Consider the following 16,813-nt stretch of genomic DNA (forward strand, 5'->3'; position numbering starts at 1 on the left):
GTGCCGGGACTGCCCGAGGGCCCCCGGGGCGGTTCCTGGCCTGGAGGTGTCCGGGTACAGCGAGCCGTGAAGGTGGCGGTGTGGGTGGTGCGGAGCAGGGCGTGACGGTGCGGGCTGTGCTTGTTTGTAGGGAACCTCCCGAACTGGCCTGCGTGAAGGCAGGAGGAAGAAACGCTGCGCCCTTGGCCTGGCTGCATGCAGCGGTACCTCCTCTGTACGGCAGCTGTCAGAGAAATGCTGCGCCGCGAACCTGCAAAGCGTCATCTCTAGACAGAAAGGCACTCGTTTGGATGAATGTTCTCGTAGTCTGAGTAATTGTCTTTTTTTTTTTGAAGACATTTTACCTTTTTTTGTTTCCATAATAATTGTAAACGACTCACAGAACACACATTTTGAAACTGCAGCTTATGCAGCGTGACGGCCCTCAGACCTTTATGATAAACTTTCCCATGCAAGCTGGTTTCCATATTACAGCTTCTCTCAACACCGTGAGCTGATAGCGAGATAACTTCTTGTGATGGCACTCTTTTCTCAAACTAGTCAGCAGGGTTTGCAGGCTTTGCTGTGGAAATGCCGTATGTTCTGGCCTGTTTCGAGATGTCAACAACTGTTTGCTGTCTCTTTCGGCATCCCCAGTAGGGAAAAAGTTAGCTGTTTCAGTTTCGTGACATCTTCCAGCACTGCTTTACCCGTGGATCCCAAAGGAGCTGATGCCTTTCCTACCAAGAAAAGGTCTGAAGTTGTTTACGAAGAAGAAAAAGGATGGGATGAGGAAACTAAACAAATACCTGAAGAGAAACTCCGCCTCTCTTCCTCTGCAGGAGCTCCCAAGAAACGAATAAGTCACATTTCATTAAGGCATAAGTTTGCCAAGGTACAGCCTCCAGAAAAACCTTTACAGGCTGAGGAATGGAATAGACTGAGGGAAAGCTTTCCGTCACCAGAAATATTTGAAGAAGTGATGTTTAACAATATGATCAGGTACAACAGCCCCATTGACGTGGCTAAGTCCTTGCTGACTCACGTGGCAAAAAGTAACGGTGACATTGGGTATAACCTGTTGGTCAAGTATCTGGCATTGTGTGCCCAACAAGGGAAGACTTCAGAAATCTGTGACGTGTATGATATATTGAAAATCAGATTTAAAATTTTAGAAAGTGGGGCTTACAATGTTATTGTCAGGGGGCTGAGTAATTCAGATCAATGGAGAAAGGCATTGACTATTTTGGAAGAAATAAAAATGGCTATGATTCCTTCACGAGCGAACTATGAGTCCTGTATCAAAGCAGCCTGCCGTCACCAAGAAATGACCCTCGCATGCGAACTCTACCGTGAAATGTTGGCTAAAGATTTGGTGCCAACACTGGATGTCCTGCAGGCCTTTTTTGACTACAGCAGGGGTATGAAAGATCCTGAATTACAAAAAGAGCTGTTTGATGTCCTCTTATATTTCAGAGAGAACCAAATATATCCTCACAAAACACTTATGCGGAGTATAAAGCTGTGGTTTGAAAGGTAAATAATGTTCCAATAGCAAGCTCCAGCTCATGAAGGTGGGATTCTGATTATTCCACACATCAAATCTAATAAGATCCCTTAACATATTGTTTATGCTGATGGCTGAAAATGAATAAGCACTTGACACAGTTCCCAAACAGAAATAGAATCTGCCAACTTCTAGCACCCTTAGCCTCGCAAAAACAATGCAGATTGGGAAGTAACTTTTGCTGACAGAGGAAACTGACAGTAGAGTACGCACAGAAGTGAGGTCTGTGAGTGTAACTGAATAGGTGTTCTTTTAAATGTTTTTGTTGTTGTTGTTTTTCTGAAGAGCAGGTTAGCGCTGGCTTTTACTAGTGAGTAAAGCCAGATCCAATACAGAGATCTGAGTATACAACAAAGAGTCACAGTATTTTTGGTTGCCTATTGTCTTTGTAAAACAAACAAGCATCATCAGCAAAAAACATTAAAGAACCTCTGTGTATCATTGTGTGCAATAGGAAAGGAGGGGAGAAATGGGATGACTATCCCAAAGCCCATGGCATGTGTAATTGTGCAGCCTAAGATAATAAACGCAGTGGCAAAGGGAGAGAAGTCTGCCATTTCATGTTGTCGTGTGTATTATTCTGTTTTGGATCTTGTGGGCAAAAAGGACTTCATGTGAGTGTGGTGGCACCTCTAGTGGTGGGGGTGATGATGATGTGGTGAGAAAGCCTCAATGCAGGATTATGGGATAAGCAACATTACTTGTGGAGTATCTTTCTGAATCTGTCAGGATGACATGCACAGAATTCTTGAGTCCTGCTTTCCCATCTTGATTTTGGAAGTGCTTTACGAATGTGTAAGGCAGCAGCTTGAAACTGTCTGTGCAATCTGGTTATTTATACAGTTCTTAATATTTGGTGACGAAGTAAACTGGAGAGTTTGGTGTTCGTTCTCTGCATGTTATTAGATGCTGATTCATTACATAATATTTTTAGACATTGCTAAATTACATATGAATCTTCGTACAATTTCTTTGCAGGGCTGATTGGTCTATTTTATTTCTAAACGTTGACCAAAATAGAATTGTTCTTTATCTGTAATTTAGGTATTGTTAAATAAGGATCTAATACTGTCATTTATCTTTCCCTATGTACATGTTAGTATACCGGGAGAGAACTGGAGAGGACACCTGACCAACATCACCAACAGGTAAATGCAACATTTTATTTAAAAGTGAGCTGTTGTCCTTTGATAAATCTTGAGCTTTTCTCTCATAGCTATAAATTTTCTTTTTCTATATCTTTGTATACGAAAATATTTTAATCCTTGAGAATATGAATTTTCATTGTGTATATATGACTTCCCAGACTCCAATTTCCAACTCATTCTTGTGCATGAAACAAGACCCAAGAGGTAGAGTTGAAAAAGAGCTATGTTGAGCATAGCCGAGACAAAAAAAAAAAAAAACACACTCAAAACCAAACAAAAACATAGAGAAAAATAAGTTAAAAAAATGCTATTTTACAGCATGTCTTATTTGTTTAATGTTTAGGAATTAAAGACTAACTTTTTGGTTGGCTTTACAACACTGTGGTTTAACAGGATATTTAGTAGAGCAGCTTTTGGGGTGTAAATTGATGTCACCTTGAAAGCTCTCTGTTGCTATTCGTACCTTGCAGTAATTTATACAGATGCAAGGGTTCTCCCTTCCCACCTGATTTGAATGAAGACACAATAAATGATTCTTATGTTGGTTTTCCAGAGGGGTAACTTGGATGCACGTTTATATTACAGCACAGTTTTCTTAATGTCTGTAAATTCCTATTGTAAGGGGTACCATTCTATTTGGAACCTAGTTCTGTGGTTTTGTAGCAATTTGGGAACTGCAAATGTATGAATTATAAGAATGTTTCCAATAGATTAGGCTATTTTGGTGATTCACAGTAGTACGCTAAGTGGTGGTTCCTAATAATGCACTGCTACTCGTAAGCAAAAGCGCACACAGAGACTGCTGCTTTTGAAGCCCGTGAGAGAATGGTGAAACTCCTGCCCTAAGTGTAGGGGTTGTTCACTGTAACGTAATGGGTTATTATTACGTACGAATGTGTGTGTTACTGTACTGTATTATGATAAATCAACACAGTCTAGACAACCTTTTCAGCCTCTTTAAAACTCTAAACAGTTTTAAAATTCAAAAGTTGCAGAAACTTGCTTTCTTACTGTATAAGCTGTTACAGACTTAAAGGGACTTCGATCACTTCACATGCTATCGTGGGTTACGAATCTGTGAATGCAGCAATGGCAAGGTGCTATGTAGCAGTTATTTCGTGATAACTATATGGATACTTCTTATTTTGAAGTAAACAGCTTTCATGTAACCTGCCTGGATAAGTATTCAAATAAAGTTAAAATGGTTTCAAGAAAAGAAAAAGAATACGTGAGTTTTGTTGTGTTTAAATTAAACTGCTTTTGCCAGAAAGAATCCTTAGGTTGTAATAAAGTTTTTTTGTTTTGTTTTGTTTTGTTTTTTGTCCTTAGCATAAAGGACAAAGCCCTTTTAAGGTATATCTGAAACGCATGTGGCTATTGTTACTAGACTCATCTCTGCACTCAGTGTAACTGGTGTCCAAAGGAACTATTATTTCCTAAGCTGAGCTTGAAAATTCAGTAGGCTCGTTTATAGGTTGTCCTGATTTTTTTTATAAATACTGGCAGTTATATCTAATATGCTTATAGCCGGGATATTTTCTTCTTTCTCTGAGCTTCTAGTTTCTTTGATCTGTGGTAGTCATAGTCAGAAGCTTGAACCCTCTGCAAAGTTACAAAAGTGTTGGTTTTCCAAGATCAGCTATAGAAAGCTTGATTTTTTTTTTTGAGCCAATTATCACGTCTGATTTCATGTTTTGCATAGGTGCCGTGATACTCTAGCTCTGTCCCTCAAAAAAAGAGGTTTAACAGTCAATGAGTTGTAAGGACAGGTACATATCTTACAGAGATATCTGTAAGATATCTGTCTGGGAATTTCTCGGCATGAAATCATAAAATGGTCAGTGAGGTCAGCTATGCAATTAATGCACTCTTGGTTTGTTTTTAGGTATTGGTCTAGGCATTAATGTGTACCAGACATCAGTTTTTGGCAGAATTTCACATTTCTGATTGCCATGGTTTAGAAAATTACAGTGGCTTACCCTTGGTATCTCCAGGATATCTTTGTGGAGAAAGTCAGAGGAGAACAACTTGTTCCGTATTAACACTTGAAGCTCAAAGCCTTTGATTCAGTTCTGAGATTGTGCTTGTGATAATAAGTTATTGTGTTGGATTTAGAGGAGAATGTTTATTTCTTCACTTCAAAGTATGTCCAGCTGTGTGAATATAAGCTTCTAAACAGGGCATGATAGAAAAGAGAAAATGAAGTATCAACAACATATCCTGCATATAAGAGCAGCCTAAGTGGGAGCGAGCAGGGAAAATTCATTGTTTGGCAGCCAGGAATTATCAAAGACCCGTTCCGACTAAGTGTTATTTAATTTATTGCCTGTTGAACAAACCATTGGATTCTGCTTATTTTATTGGTACCGTGGCTGGAGTCTCCAGTCTGGTGATGAAGAGGCAAGGTGGATCTCATGTCTGATACTCTTTGAAGAAGTGCTTAAGAACTTTAACATACGCTACAGAAATTCACAGTCAGTTGTGTCTTAGCTCTCTTTAACGTCCTTTCTGACCCCTTTTTTTTTTTTTTCCTTTTTCACATAGTTATTAAAGAGTTAAGCTTGGAAACATTTCCAGTTTTAACCCACGCTCACTGATGCACGTCATGAAGTATATATACCACGAAGTCTATGTATATTTTTAGCTCATTCATTTGTCTTTAGAAAGCTTATCTGTGAAAGTTCAAACAAGCTTTTTAGGGGAAAAAAAGAGTTCATGAAGTTCACAACTGAAGCACTGAGACGCATGTTGTTTTGTCTCAGTCCTCCACTGCTACCCACACCTTACTGATAGCTTTGTGGTAGGCCCAGAGGTTCGTGGCAATGGTGCATGACTCACACATTTCTGACCTGGGTATGGAGTTGTGCATTGTCTTGCTGTACAGGCTTAATTTGGAGGGGCTAAAGGGAGGGACAACTGTGAAAGAGTCAAAAGAATGAACAAACAGTACTTGGAAGCAATGGCACTTTGATTTTCTTCAGAATGTGTGTTGGGGCAGAGGCTGTGGCTGTGGGACATGCAACAACTGAAAAAAGGCTAGATTTTTAAAAAGATTATTCTCTTTCTGACAGCAGAGTTCTGGAAGATTATACAAAAATCCAGAAGCGACCACAGCTTTTCTACACGAACCTGCAGAATTTTAGTCCTAAATCCTCAAATGTCTCTAGAGTTCACTCTTTGATCCTGATCCAATGGAAGCCCATAAAATATTTCTAGTGACTTCAGAGTTTTGGATGCATCCCAGAAAGAGTACAACTAATTTTCACATAATTTTACTCTGTTGGATTTGTTGGAAAGAATCACAGAATTGTAGGGGTTGGAAGGGACCTCAAGAGATCATCGGGTCCAACCCCAAATGTGCTCATACTCGGACAAATTAATAAAATTTAAGGCAGTTCTTATTTAAAAGTCTTTTGTTTTTATCTTCTTGTTTCACTATTGATACAGTGGACAGTGCCCAGTTTGCAGCCATCAGCTGGAGGATAGTGAGCTCAGCAAAGAGGAGTATAATAATCTCAGTGAAAGAATAATAAGAGATGTGATACATGGAACTGACACTTTCAGAAAGACAAGTCCACAGGTAGGTCTTGCATGCTGTCAGGCTCGTTGGCTAGGAGGGTGATATATAATTAATATTAAATTTCTTTGAAAACACTACAAATCTTATTTTTTCTTTGCTTTAAACATTAATAAATCATTAGATACTTACTTGAAGTATCCTCTCTATATATGTATATGTATTCAGTTCTGTTGATAAAACGTGTCTAAACCTTGATCTCTTTAGCATTGTTTTTGTTCTTACATTTTCAACCAGTCATTAATGGATACTGAAATAATTAAAATGTAAAGGAAACTTGGAAAAAATATGTTTTTAAATAAAAAATGAAAAGCTGTGGAAATCTTCTAATCCTTCAAAAGATACATTTTAAGTATGGAATAAAGTTTAGTAACTAGAACAAAGTAAGATGTAGCATTTTGAGCTTGCAAAAAAAGCAGAAGTCCTTGATAAGTTCAGTATCATATATGAAGCTTGTGTTTATGTGCCGAATACTTGATTTTTCAGTTTGGTGGCTGTTTGCCAGAAACAATAAAGATCCACTTTTCATTTTGTTTACTCAGATTTTACAACCGACCAACCAATTACCGCTTGATTTTAAACATGCACTTTCATATTTATAATTACAGTATACATCAGGAGCGTCAAGCTCTTCTAAGGATGTTGTATACATACAAGAGGGAGTAATTCCCATAGGCTATATTATATATTGCAGTTCTGCTTCCTACTCGTTTTGTGTGGAGATCCAGCAATAGTGATACTGAATGAAGCTGAGCTCCACTAGGTGGAGCCCACACCACATCTCGGGGTGGTTTTGCTTTACCTCGGTAAGTATTGATGTCATTTTGCAGCAGCTGGAACCTCTGTTCTGCGCCAGTTCTGAAAATATGGGAGAGGATGCCAGGTTTGTGTTTAAGGCTTTCTGCAGACACAGCCCTTGCACATGTATAACAGTGAAAGAAATCTGAAACAGTTAATGTCAGGGTGCTTGTAGTGTATGAAGCATGTTGTTCAGATATCTAATTTCTACACAGATACTCTCCTCAGTTCAGGACTTTTGGCAGATCTGGCTGTGAAGGGGAGTGAAATTATCCTTAAAAATATAGCAATAATTTTAAGTATTCAGTGGGTACTGGTGTTCTGTAATATTACAAGATAAACAAAAGGAAACGTTTTATTGCATGCTGTAGAACTAACTTTACTCGTTCTCCAAACACCTTTGGGAAAAGTTGAGGTAGGTTTATTAAAGAAAGCAACAGCAAAAATTCAGTGCCTGAAACAGTTAACTGTCTAGTCCATGAAGCTTCATTCACGTTCTGTGTGGTGACTGCTGTCCTGAAAATTTCAAATGTGTGAAGTGTACAGGGCTAGATTAGCAGCACCATCTGGGGGGGGGAGCTCAACTAGGGAATTCTGTAATGGGTCATTCACGCCCCAGTTGAGCAATAGTGGAAATGCACCTGATCGATCTAGTGAATGCAGTCTAATGAAACAAAGAATCCGTGTTAAGTTTTGATGCCCATAGATTTTGCTAATTTGTGCGGTAGCTGCATTTCTGTCATTTGCCTCTCTAGGGCAGTTGCGTGTCGGCCTTGGTCCAGGTGGGCAGCAGGAGGCTGGGAGGGGGTAAGCTCGGTGTGCTCGCTGCTGGCTGCATGGCTCCGAGTCCGCTCCCGCTCTGAGAGCTGAGCGTGGAGGTGTGGCAGAGGCCAAGCAGCGTTGTGATGTGTTGGAGGTTTCCAGAAATAACTTTGGGACTTTTTGTTGCCTTTGTTCTGTGAAAGCAGACGTGACGGAGAAAATATCCTGCCCAGTTTTGCTATGCCAGACTCTGCGACTTCTCCTGCAGCCAGGGTTTTCCAGAGAGGAAGCTAGGTGAGGAGGCTGAAGTCATGATGTAGGCAAATAAATGAGAGAGGGGGTTTTGCATTTTCCAGGCAGTCATGTTTTTCTAGTAGCTGCAATAGAAAGTATTTTGACTTTCTATTCCCTGTTTTCATTTAACTAATTTTCCTCAATGCATCAGTGCTTCTTGCAACAAAATGATTAATCAGGGAAACAGTTTGAGTTGTTTTGAGCTCTAAAAAAGTTTTGTTCCAATAATGTTTTAAATTGCATTTGTAATGCATTTGGAATTTTCCTTTTTCTTCACTAAGGAATAGTCTGCTGTCTTACAGCAGTGTCATTGCCTTTTTTTTTAATTTACTCTCACTGAAGCATACGTGCAGTCAGAGTAGCAAGTGAGGAGCAGAGGTATGGTTTATTGAGGATCCTCCAACAGTAGTCTGTTGTGCTGTGTTTAAAAAAATAATGAGATTTTTGGCTTTAGATACTTTTAGAAAAGAAAATCAAACAATTTAGGATTACACATAAGAATGGCAGCATACGATACTTTTCAAATATTTTGAAAAGATGGCTTACTTGGACTATGTATGGTCATCTGTGATGAGAAAATACCTGTGACACATTAAAAATAGCCATCAATTCAGATTTTTGTTAATAACTACCAAAAGTTGTGTAATAAGGATGTCAGATGCTGGTCAGATGTAGCGAGCTGCAACCTTGCAGCTGATCCAGGAAGAACACAATCGTAACAGGACTGTCACATTTGTACCAGTGTCTGGGTGATGCTTTCAGCTGGATGCCTGTTTACTCTGGCTGCATTTAATTGGGAGCTCTGCTATTGAGCCTGAGATGATAAAATCAGTATCCTGAGAGGCAGCAGCATCTTTTGCCGTGAAGACTTTCATGCTCAGCTGCTCTCAGCTGTTTCTCTCAAATACACAAGCGCAGCCATTTCATTCCCTTCACAGCTACTTCATGCCTCTGGTAAGGGCTGCTGTGCAGGAGGAAGGAAGCACATGCCAGATGTGTGTGTGTGTGCTGGCAGGAAGGCAGGAAGAGATGGGTTTGTGGGCATGTAAAGTCCCCGCACTAGGTCTGGGCTAATTGTGTAAAGGGGTTTTACAAATCCTTCTACAGTATAAGAGACTGGAGGGAGAAGAGGAAGTGACCCATTCATATTGCTGTTATTTTTGCAGTTGAATGAGGCTTTGCTGTTTCCGAGGAGCATGGAAAATAAAGCGCTCTGTCAGCTTTTAGATTGATGGCTTTCCTACAGTGCTTTGGTTCTCCTTTCATGTGGACATGTCCCAACTGCACAATTTGCCTCAAAGCCCTTTGTGCTGTATGTGAGTTCTGTTCTAAATGGTGTAGTTCACTAATTCCAAAAAATGTACGTACTCCAAAACCGTCTGACGCAGTCTCAGTTTCTAGCAAAATCATATAGTTCTTCACAGTGCACAGTGTGTGCTCCACCCAGGCTGTGTGGGCCATTTACCTCCTCTACCCCTGCTCCCATATGTTACCTTCTTCCTGTCAGTGCCAGCGAGCAAAAGGACTTTGTGAGGAGAAGAAGGAAGGAGAAGGCTGGGTGGAATTTCTCCTGTGGCTTCATGTGTCCCCCTTCCCTCCTAGGTGTGTGCCATACTGCATCACAGGGTTCAAAGTCCCAGTTAAGTTTTTTATGTACAGTAGGAGTACAAAAATGTGGCCTGTTGGTGAACGCTGCACCTTGCACTGGGATGGGGCTTTTTTAGACAGGGACACTTCTTGTGGTTCTTTTGGGTTGTAGGTAGGATGGGGTTTCAGGATAGCGAGGATGGAAGAACTTGGTATGGCTGAATCTCAAAAGTCCTGGAAGTCTGTTGTTTGGGGGTTACTGTTTTGGACAGCAGGCACTGGAGAACTTGAGTTATTGATAGAATCTTAGAAGTTCATTAGGATCGAATGAAAGCTAATAGCAGTGGAGATGAAGAGCTTACTGGTAGCCTTTTGGGTGCGTGCTGGTGTTGGGCTATGGACAAGACTAAGGCAAGAGCTGATATTTGGGAGTTAAAATACTTGAAGTGCTCGCTCAGTACGGCTCTGGTTTGGTCACAGCATTAGAACAGAAGTGACATGGGTAGGAACAAATGTGTTATGACAGTCAGCAACAACAGGAATCAAAAAACTGACTTATAACTCATTTCATTATAGGACAACCAGTGCTGAACATTTTTTATTCTACAGATGATTTTACAGGTGTTGCAGAATAACACAGTGATGATCAAGTCCGTTACTGTCTTGTGGCTAATTTTTAGTTATGGGTTGAATATGGTCCTTGGATAAGAATAGGGTTAGCATTGCAATTAGAATTAAATACACCACTACTAGCCCTGCTGACTCCTGGATCTTGAAGAGTCCTGTCATAGATCTAGGAAAACCTACAAAGATAAGACACAACATTTGTAGACAGGGCTGAACTTTTTTTAATTATTTTTTCTCTGCTACATATGGGCCACTGGACTCAATTGGGATGAGGTTAGTAGTCAGTACGGCAGAATCCCGTATTGCCTCAAGCCAGGTTTGTTGCTAGGTCTTGTAACATGCCACAGGAACAGGGGAGATTTGAGGGGCTCAGGATTAGCTGTGGGTTTCTTTCGGTTGCAGTGTTTTGGTTAGGTTAGTTTGGGGGTTAGAAAGAAGACTAGCTTCAGAGCTCGGTCCACTACTGAAGCTTGTACTGAATCTTAGTAAGCGTAGAATAAAGGTGGGTAATGGTTTATGGTGGATGTTGGGATAATGTCAGTACTAGATCGCCCAGACAGGCTGAGAGCACTAACTTATCCTGCATACTTTCTGTCTTACTGCCTCCATTTAATTCAAAGAGAATGTTACACTCTTGTGATATGATCTGCTAGAGAGGAGAGAACTTCTGGAAGGAAGGAAGAGGAGGGGAAGAGGGAAGACTGTGCAGGGAAATGGGTGGTGAGATACAAAGGCTGCTGGAATTTTTCTAAGGCTTCTCTTGCATCTTCTCTTACCCCAGAGGCTCCTGATAATGGAAGCAAAGAGAAGCACGGAGATTATTTTGGCAGAGAATAAAAAGACTACGCTGCTTCCTCAGTAGCAAGAAATAAATTTAGCATGTATTTCTTCCCCTTGATTACCTCAGTGTTAGAGAATCTTTGGTGGGGTTGGGTCGGATCTTCTGGGGTGGTCCAGTCTTCCTCTTCTTGATTCATTTAACAAGGAATGAATTGAGATTTTATTGAGGTCACTGTCTACTATGCCATCAGCTCATTGTGCTCCAAAATTAGGCCACCACGTAAGAAAATAATGTTCCTTTCTTTCAATCCATTGTCTAAACCTGTTCTGTTGTCCCACCTAGTCTTTTCAAACTGCTCCTTTGTCACCTCTGTATTTGGAAATTCTCCTAACATACTCAATACTCCAGTTAGGGCAATCAAGTAAGAAAAATCTGTTTCTAATCTTCTAATCTTTTTGAATGCCATTTCCTTGGTTAAAATACGCTTGCTTTGCTGATGCAATGATTTTCTAGATCTGTATCTTCCTTGCATTAGCTAGAACATATAAAAAGAAATAGAGAGAAATAGAAGAAATAAAAAGATTCACCAAGGTTTTAGAATGTCATACCTTGATAAAATATTCCTTTTTTTTTTCCTGTTCATTAGCTGATCACAGAGGCAGACAGGCGCCATAAATGTGAAGTCAGAATAGTAAATTTTCACCTAAGAGTTAAACTAATCTGACTTAATCTGAGTAGTTTATTTTCAAGGAGATTATTTTATTGGAAACCCCTTGGATACACAGTCTGGTAGTTGCAGCTCGTTCATTCCACTAATTAGGATCTTAAGACTTCTTCAGACAGTGTTCTCTGCCTTTGAATATTGCTAAGTTCTTTGATAATACTTCTAAAGTAAAATTAGTATGAGCTCATGTTCTTATACACACTTTGAAATGTTACCTCTTTGAACTTGGGCATAATCAAATGGTCCTTTACCATTTCATCCTTTGGTCCGTCACCAAAAATGCTTGCTTTTAAGTCAAGGAGCTGGTCTCTAGCTGTGGTCAAACCCAGATTTTTCTGATGCTGCAGAGACCTATGTGGAATTTCTAACACAGGGCTTCGTTGTAATTTATGGTAACTAGAATGGCTTAACAAGTTATAATAATTTCATGTTATCTATCAAATGCCTTATCTCTGAAGATTTGGTAAGGTTTGTTTTAGAACAGCAGCAATGTGAGTGGATGTTTTCATTACACATGATGATCCTATAAGTAGATACAGTTCCTCCAGAAATCTGTAAAATGTAAGTATACTTTTTTCCATAGTATGCATTGTTTCATCTTTTTGATGTTAAATTTAATTTGGTTTTGTATTCATCATTGGTCTGGCTTCTTCTGTGCCATTCTCTTTCATCAATGTCTGTAAAATATTTCATGTACATATGGGAATTAGTATAGAACTTTGAAAGAAGATGCTAATTTTTTAGCATGACCCTTTGTTCTCTTTTCGAAAATGCTATGGCTTGTTCAGTGGTTTAGTAGCTTTTTATGAAGTTATGTCAGTTTTTTTTTTAAAATATAATTAATGTCATGTGGTTCTCTTTTACCTACATTGACACATGGAAATAATTTTTTGAGATGTCTTTTGCAAAAGATGTGCACATGAAACTCCTCCAGATCATGGTGTTCCAGTGGTTTTATACAGTTTTCCATAATCTGACCAATCCTGCTACAATGCACAGATTCTGGTTTATAATTCTCTGGATTGTTTCCAGAAATATTAAAATAGGGTTAGAACATTTGGTGCCATTCAGTTCTCCAGTTCTGAGTGGAGATATTCTGAGTGGAAATATTCTGAGTATGGACAAGCCTAGATGACAAAATCAGGTTTTATTTTCTCTTGGGTGGTTTTTCAGCTAAATCTGTTCCTTGCTTAGATTCACTTCAAGCATTTGTACCAGCATAACGGAGAAGGCAGCAGGGAGGTATATTTGGCTCTCTGATTTTCATGAGACATCTTTCCACATGGAGATTATGGACTAGCACTAAGTAAGTGCTAGTCTGCCTTGTGTACTCGGATGCTCTTTTTTTTTTTTGGTGCAGTTCACATTGCATGGCTTTTTTGTTCCACTGTCTGTCTTTAATGCCAGTTACAGTGTTATTAGGCATTCAAGTTCATCTCCAAAGGCAGCAGTGCAAAGATGAGGGCATTTTTTCACTGAGGGCAGCATCACAAACTTCTTGTTCCTTCCTCCATGTTAAGTGTGCTCAGGAAGGACATCTCAGAAGTGCACTGCCTGGGTTGCCGAGGCCTGAGTTCTGCACTGTTGGTGTGACGGACCCACATCAGCCAGCACCAAGTCCTGCAACAGCGCTGCTGGGCTGCCAGCGTGCCTGCTCTCTGCCTCCCACCCCAGGTCCTTCTTGTTTGTGACAGTATCTCTGGAGGTTACGGACACAGCGGTTGGAGACTCTTGCATTGTTTGTTAACTCTGCAGGCATAATAATAGAGGGCAAACAAATCGTATGCAATCCAGAGTACATAGTGTTACCATACACAATACTGAGAAAAGCCTTCCTGCTTATACGGGTTTGAAGGGGATTTCCAGGCTTTGAAACTGTGGGGGAAATATTTAAACCCTTCAGGCACAGCAACAAACAGACTTAAGAGGGCTCCAGTAGTTGCAACACAAGGCGCCTTAAAAGAAATTGGCTGGATTTCAGTTTGACAGCTGAATATTATTTCTCACACACTAATGCTCATTCCTGTGTTTTTCTTCTGATATCAGGAAACACTGCCAAAAACAAAGCAGCCCCCATCGCTTTACGTTTTATGAAACTGCTAAAAAGTGAATGTTTTCAGTTCCCTAAAAGCTGCTTTCAGTGTTGAAAAACACACTGTTTGATTCTTAGGGTAGGGCTGTGTGATATTTAAGTGCAATATCATATTCTGTTAATTCGAGTTTACTCTTTCCTTGCACTTGAGTATATTGCCATTCAATATGGAGAGGGGAAGCACTGCTTTTTCTGTTGTACAAACCTTAGAATATGGTGAATGCTTCTGTAAAATATATATATTGGTAACTATAGCTTTGTACTTCATAATCAACTTGTCGTGTCTCCACCCTTTCTGATGAGTGAGCACAGATTCTATTGTTTGGAAGGAGTGACAAGCAGCTGCTTTTCCAGTGATTTTAATAGCTGTTGGTAGTTTTTTTTTCTTTTCTTCCCAAATTCCATGTGTTTGCATGAGCATAATGGCCTTTCTTGTATTTAAAGTCCTCTATGGATTTGCTCATGTACCTCCTTTGTATGCATTTTGTACTTTGTTTTTTGGCATTTAGATTAGGGGACATTTTGGATTGTTGAAGAATTTGAGAAAGACCATGATTTCTATTTCTAGTTTCCAGTACATTTCCTATTTAGATTTGTGCAGAAAAAATGCTATGATCTAACCTTTCAGTGATCTTAAACTTTCACTCCAATACCTCAGGTTGAGAGATCACCAAAACTCTCACAAAATTCTGTAGTTTCACAATCCTGGGAGTTAGCACAGTCAGCACTACCCGCTGACCCCAGGAGTCTCACCTGCTCCCAGCCTCATTCCTAGACTGTGTGCTTTCTGCACGTTGTGCCAGTACAGACTTCTGTGCTCTGACCTGACCAGGGCAACTGGTGCAGGCTGAAGTCTGTTCCGTTCCAGCCTTCCTTGTTGTGCCAACAGATATGTTTGAATAGGTAGAGGTGGGGTTAGGCTAGGAATGAATGGCTAAGAGAAGGAAGAAGGTAGAAACATCTCTTTCTGTGGCAGCACCAGTACAAACCAGTAAAAAAGGATGGTGAAATACAGCGTGAGACATCCAGCTGGTGTTGAGTACCAAAAAAATGTGCAGTCGTTTCGTGCTTTGGCTGAGATATGAATAGACTTCAGCTACCCACATGCTAGTGGTTAAACAAAAAAATAGTTTAAATGTCTTCACTTCTTTATGTCAGGATAAATTCCATAATGGGTTTGTTATGGCTGGCTCTTAGTAATAAATCGATTTAGTCAGTGTGGTGTCCATTTGCAAACATAAGATCTCTTAGTAAAAGTGGCTGTGAATCACTTCTAATGATTGCGTAGCTGGCATTTCCCTATTTTCCCAGCGAGGCAATGAATGAAATCAGGCTTTTTTTTTTTTTTTTCCCAATTCCCTTTTGTTTTGCACGCAGGGTACCACAGCAACCTCCTTTCTGCAGGCTGCCCATGTTCCTGCTGCAGCGAGGCACGTTCATCAGGCACACAGGCTCCTGCGCAACACCTGGCAGCAAACGCAGCAGAATTGCTGCACAGTTTGTTGCAGCACTTTTCTGTAGCTCCTTTGCATTAAGAGAAACTTCTCCTCAGCATCGTTTTGAGGCAAACCCAGTTGGAACAAGTTAGAAATTGCTGTAGTGTTTGCTGTGTTTGTTTGAGTGCTCTTGTGTGTGAAGAGAGATGTCTCGCTACTTGTTGGCATCTTGTAAGGGTTCATCAGAAGTGTTCCCTGTTGTGTTCAGCAGGAAGTTTTCATCTAAATGTTCCTTTTTGGTTTCCTGTACACATTATCTCCCTATCTGGCAAACACACTGGTGCATTTAGATCAGGCAACGCGTCCTCAGTTTGGAAGGGGAATCCTGTTTGGATTCCTTTTGCCTAAATCAACCTTCACATCACTGTTGTACCGCATGGGTGATTTTGGGGTCTGGCTTCTCCTGATCAGTTGTATCCTGGCTGCAGCTGTGCTCTGCTTAATTCCTCTTTATAAGGAAGATTTTCAATTTATTTTTCCAGATGGCTAGTGAGGGGAGTATCTTTAAAGAACTGTAGATGAATCATCTCTTTATTACCGTAGCTGTAAGATTTGGATAAAATACAGACAAATCCCGATCTTTGAAAGATTAGCATCCTTCAGACTGTACACTTTCTCTCCTCTCGTGTAAGTCAGTGTGTATGAATGGATAACTCTTTGTACTGCACCTGGATGGCATAGCCTGCTGCTTGCTCCCAGGGTTTGCCCTTTTCCTTCCCTGTGTCTGGAGAGGATGGTAAATTTGACAACTCAAAAGCTCTCTCTCAGGGAAGGAGACCTGGATCTTCTATGGTTCTTTCAGGTGTGTTGTGTTGTTTTTTTTCTTGCTTTGTTTTGTTTTTCTGGAAAAGGAAAGGAGCAATCTTGTGTGTTGCTGGGGAAACGTGGGTGGAGAGGAGAAAATGAAGAGATCCTTGGGGATTTTTAATCTCTCTAAGGCTTGTCACTGAGGAGTCTTCTGAATTTGATGACATAAATTAAACCTAGCAGAGTAAGTGCAAAAGACAAATGGCCATTAACTCCTCATCTCCCCCTGTGTGGAAAACAGTCTCCTGTGGCAGCAAGCCTTCTCTTCCTCCAGAATCGCATCGTTTACTGGTACTGGGAGTGTTTTCTCTTTCTCTCCCTGCTGTATTGCGGCATTTCCTGGTAGTGAGGCAGAAGAGCCGCGCAGAGCTGGGAGCCCGCCGGGACACGCTGACAGGCCTCGGCTGGCTGGGGCCGGACACGTGGCCAGGAGGAGATGGCAGGGCAAGGTGGGGGGGCGAGGGAGCACTGTAAGGGCTGCAGCTTCTCCCCTGCTCCGAAAGTAAACCAGAGAGAGCCAGGAGCTGGCTGCTGAGAGGCACTGAGCCTGTCCCGCTTAGCAGGCCCCTGCTGG

The 16,813-nt window shown here is 40.7% G+C and overlaps 1 protein-coding gene across 2 annotated transcripts in view; it reads left to right on the plus strand.

Moving 5' to 3' along the window:
• PRORP (protein only RNase P catalytic subunit) overlaps window positions 1-16,813 on the plus strand; it is a 46,642-nt gene that overhangs the window by 399 nt on the left and 29,430 nt on the right. For both annotated transcript variants that reach the window (XM_083837690.1, XM_083837691.1), the window contains exons 2-4: window positions 131-1,515; window positions 2,647-2,694; window positions 6,142-6,274. In XM_083837690.1, the coding sequence (XP_083693816.1) occupies window positions 518-1,515; window positions 2,647-2,694; window positions 6,142-6,274 (1,179 nt within the window). In that variant the 5' untranslated portion in view covers window positions 131-517. The remainder of the gene's footprint in view (window positions 1-130; window positions 1,516-2,646; window positions 2,695-6,141; window positions 6,275-16,813) is intronic.

Source organism: Anser anser (assembly GCF_964211835.1).
Source record: "Anser anser genome assembly, chromosome: 5".
Classification (NCBI taxonomy): Eukaryota; Metazoa; Chordata; class Aves; order Anseriformes; family Anatidae; genus Anser; species Anser anser.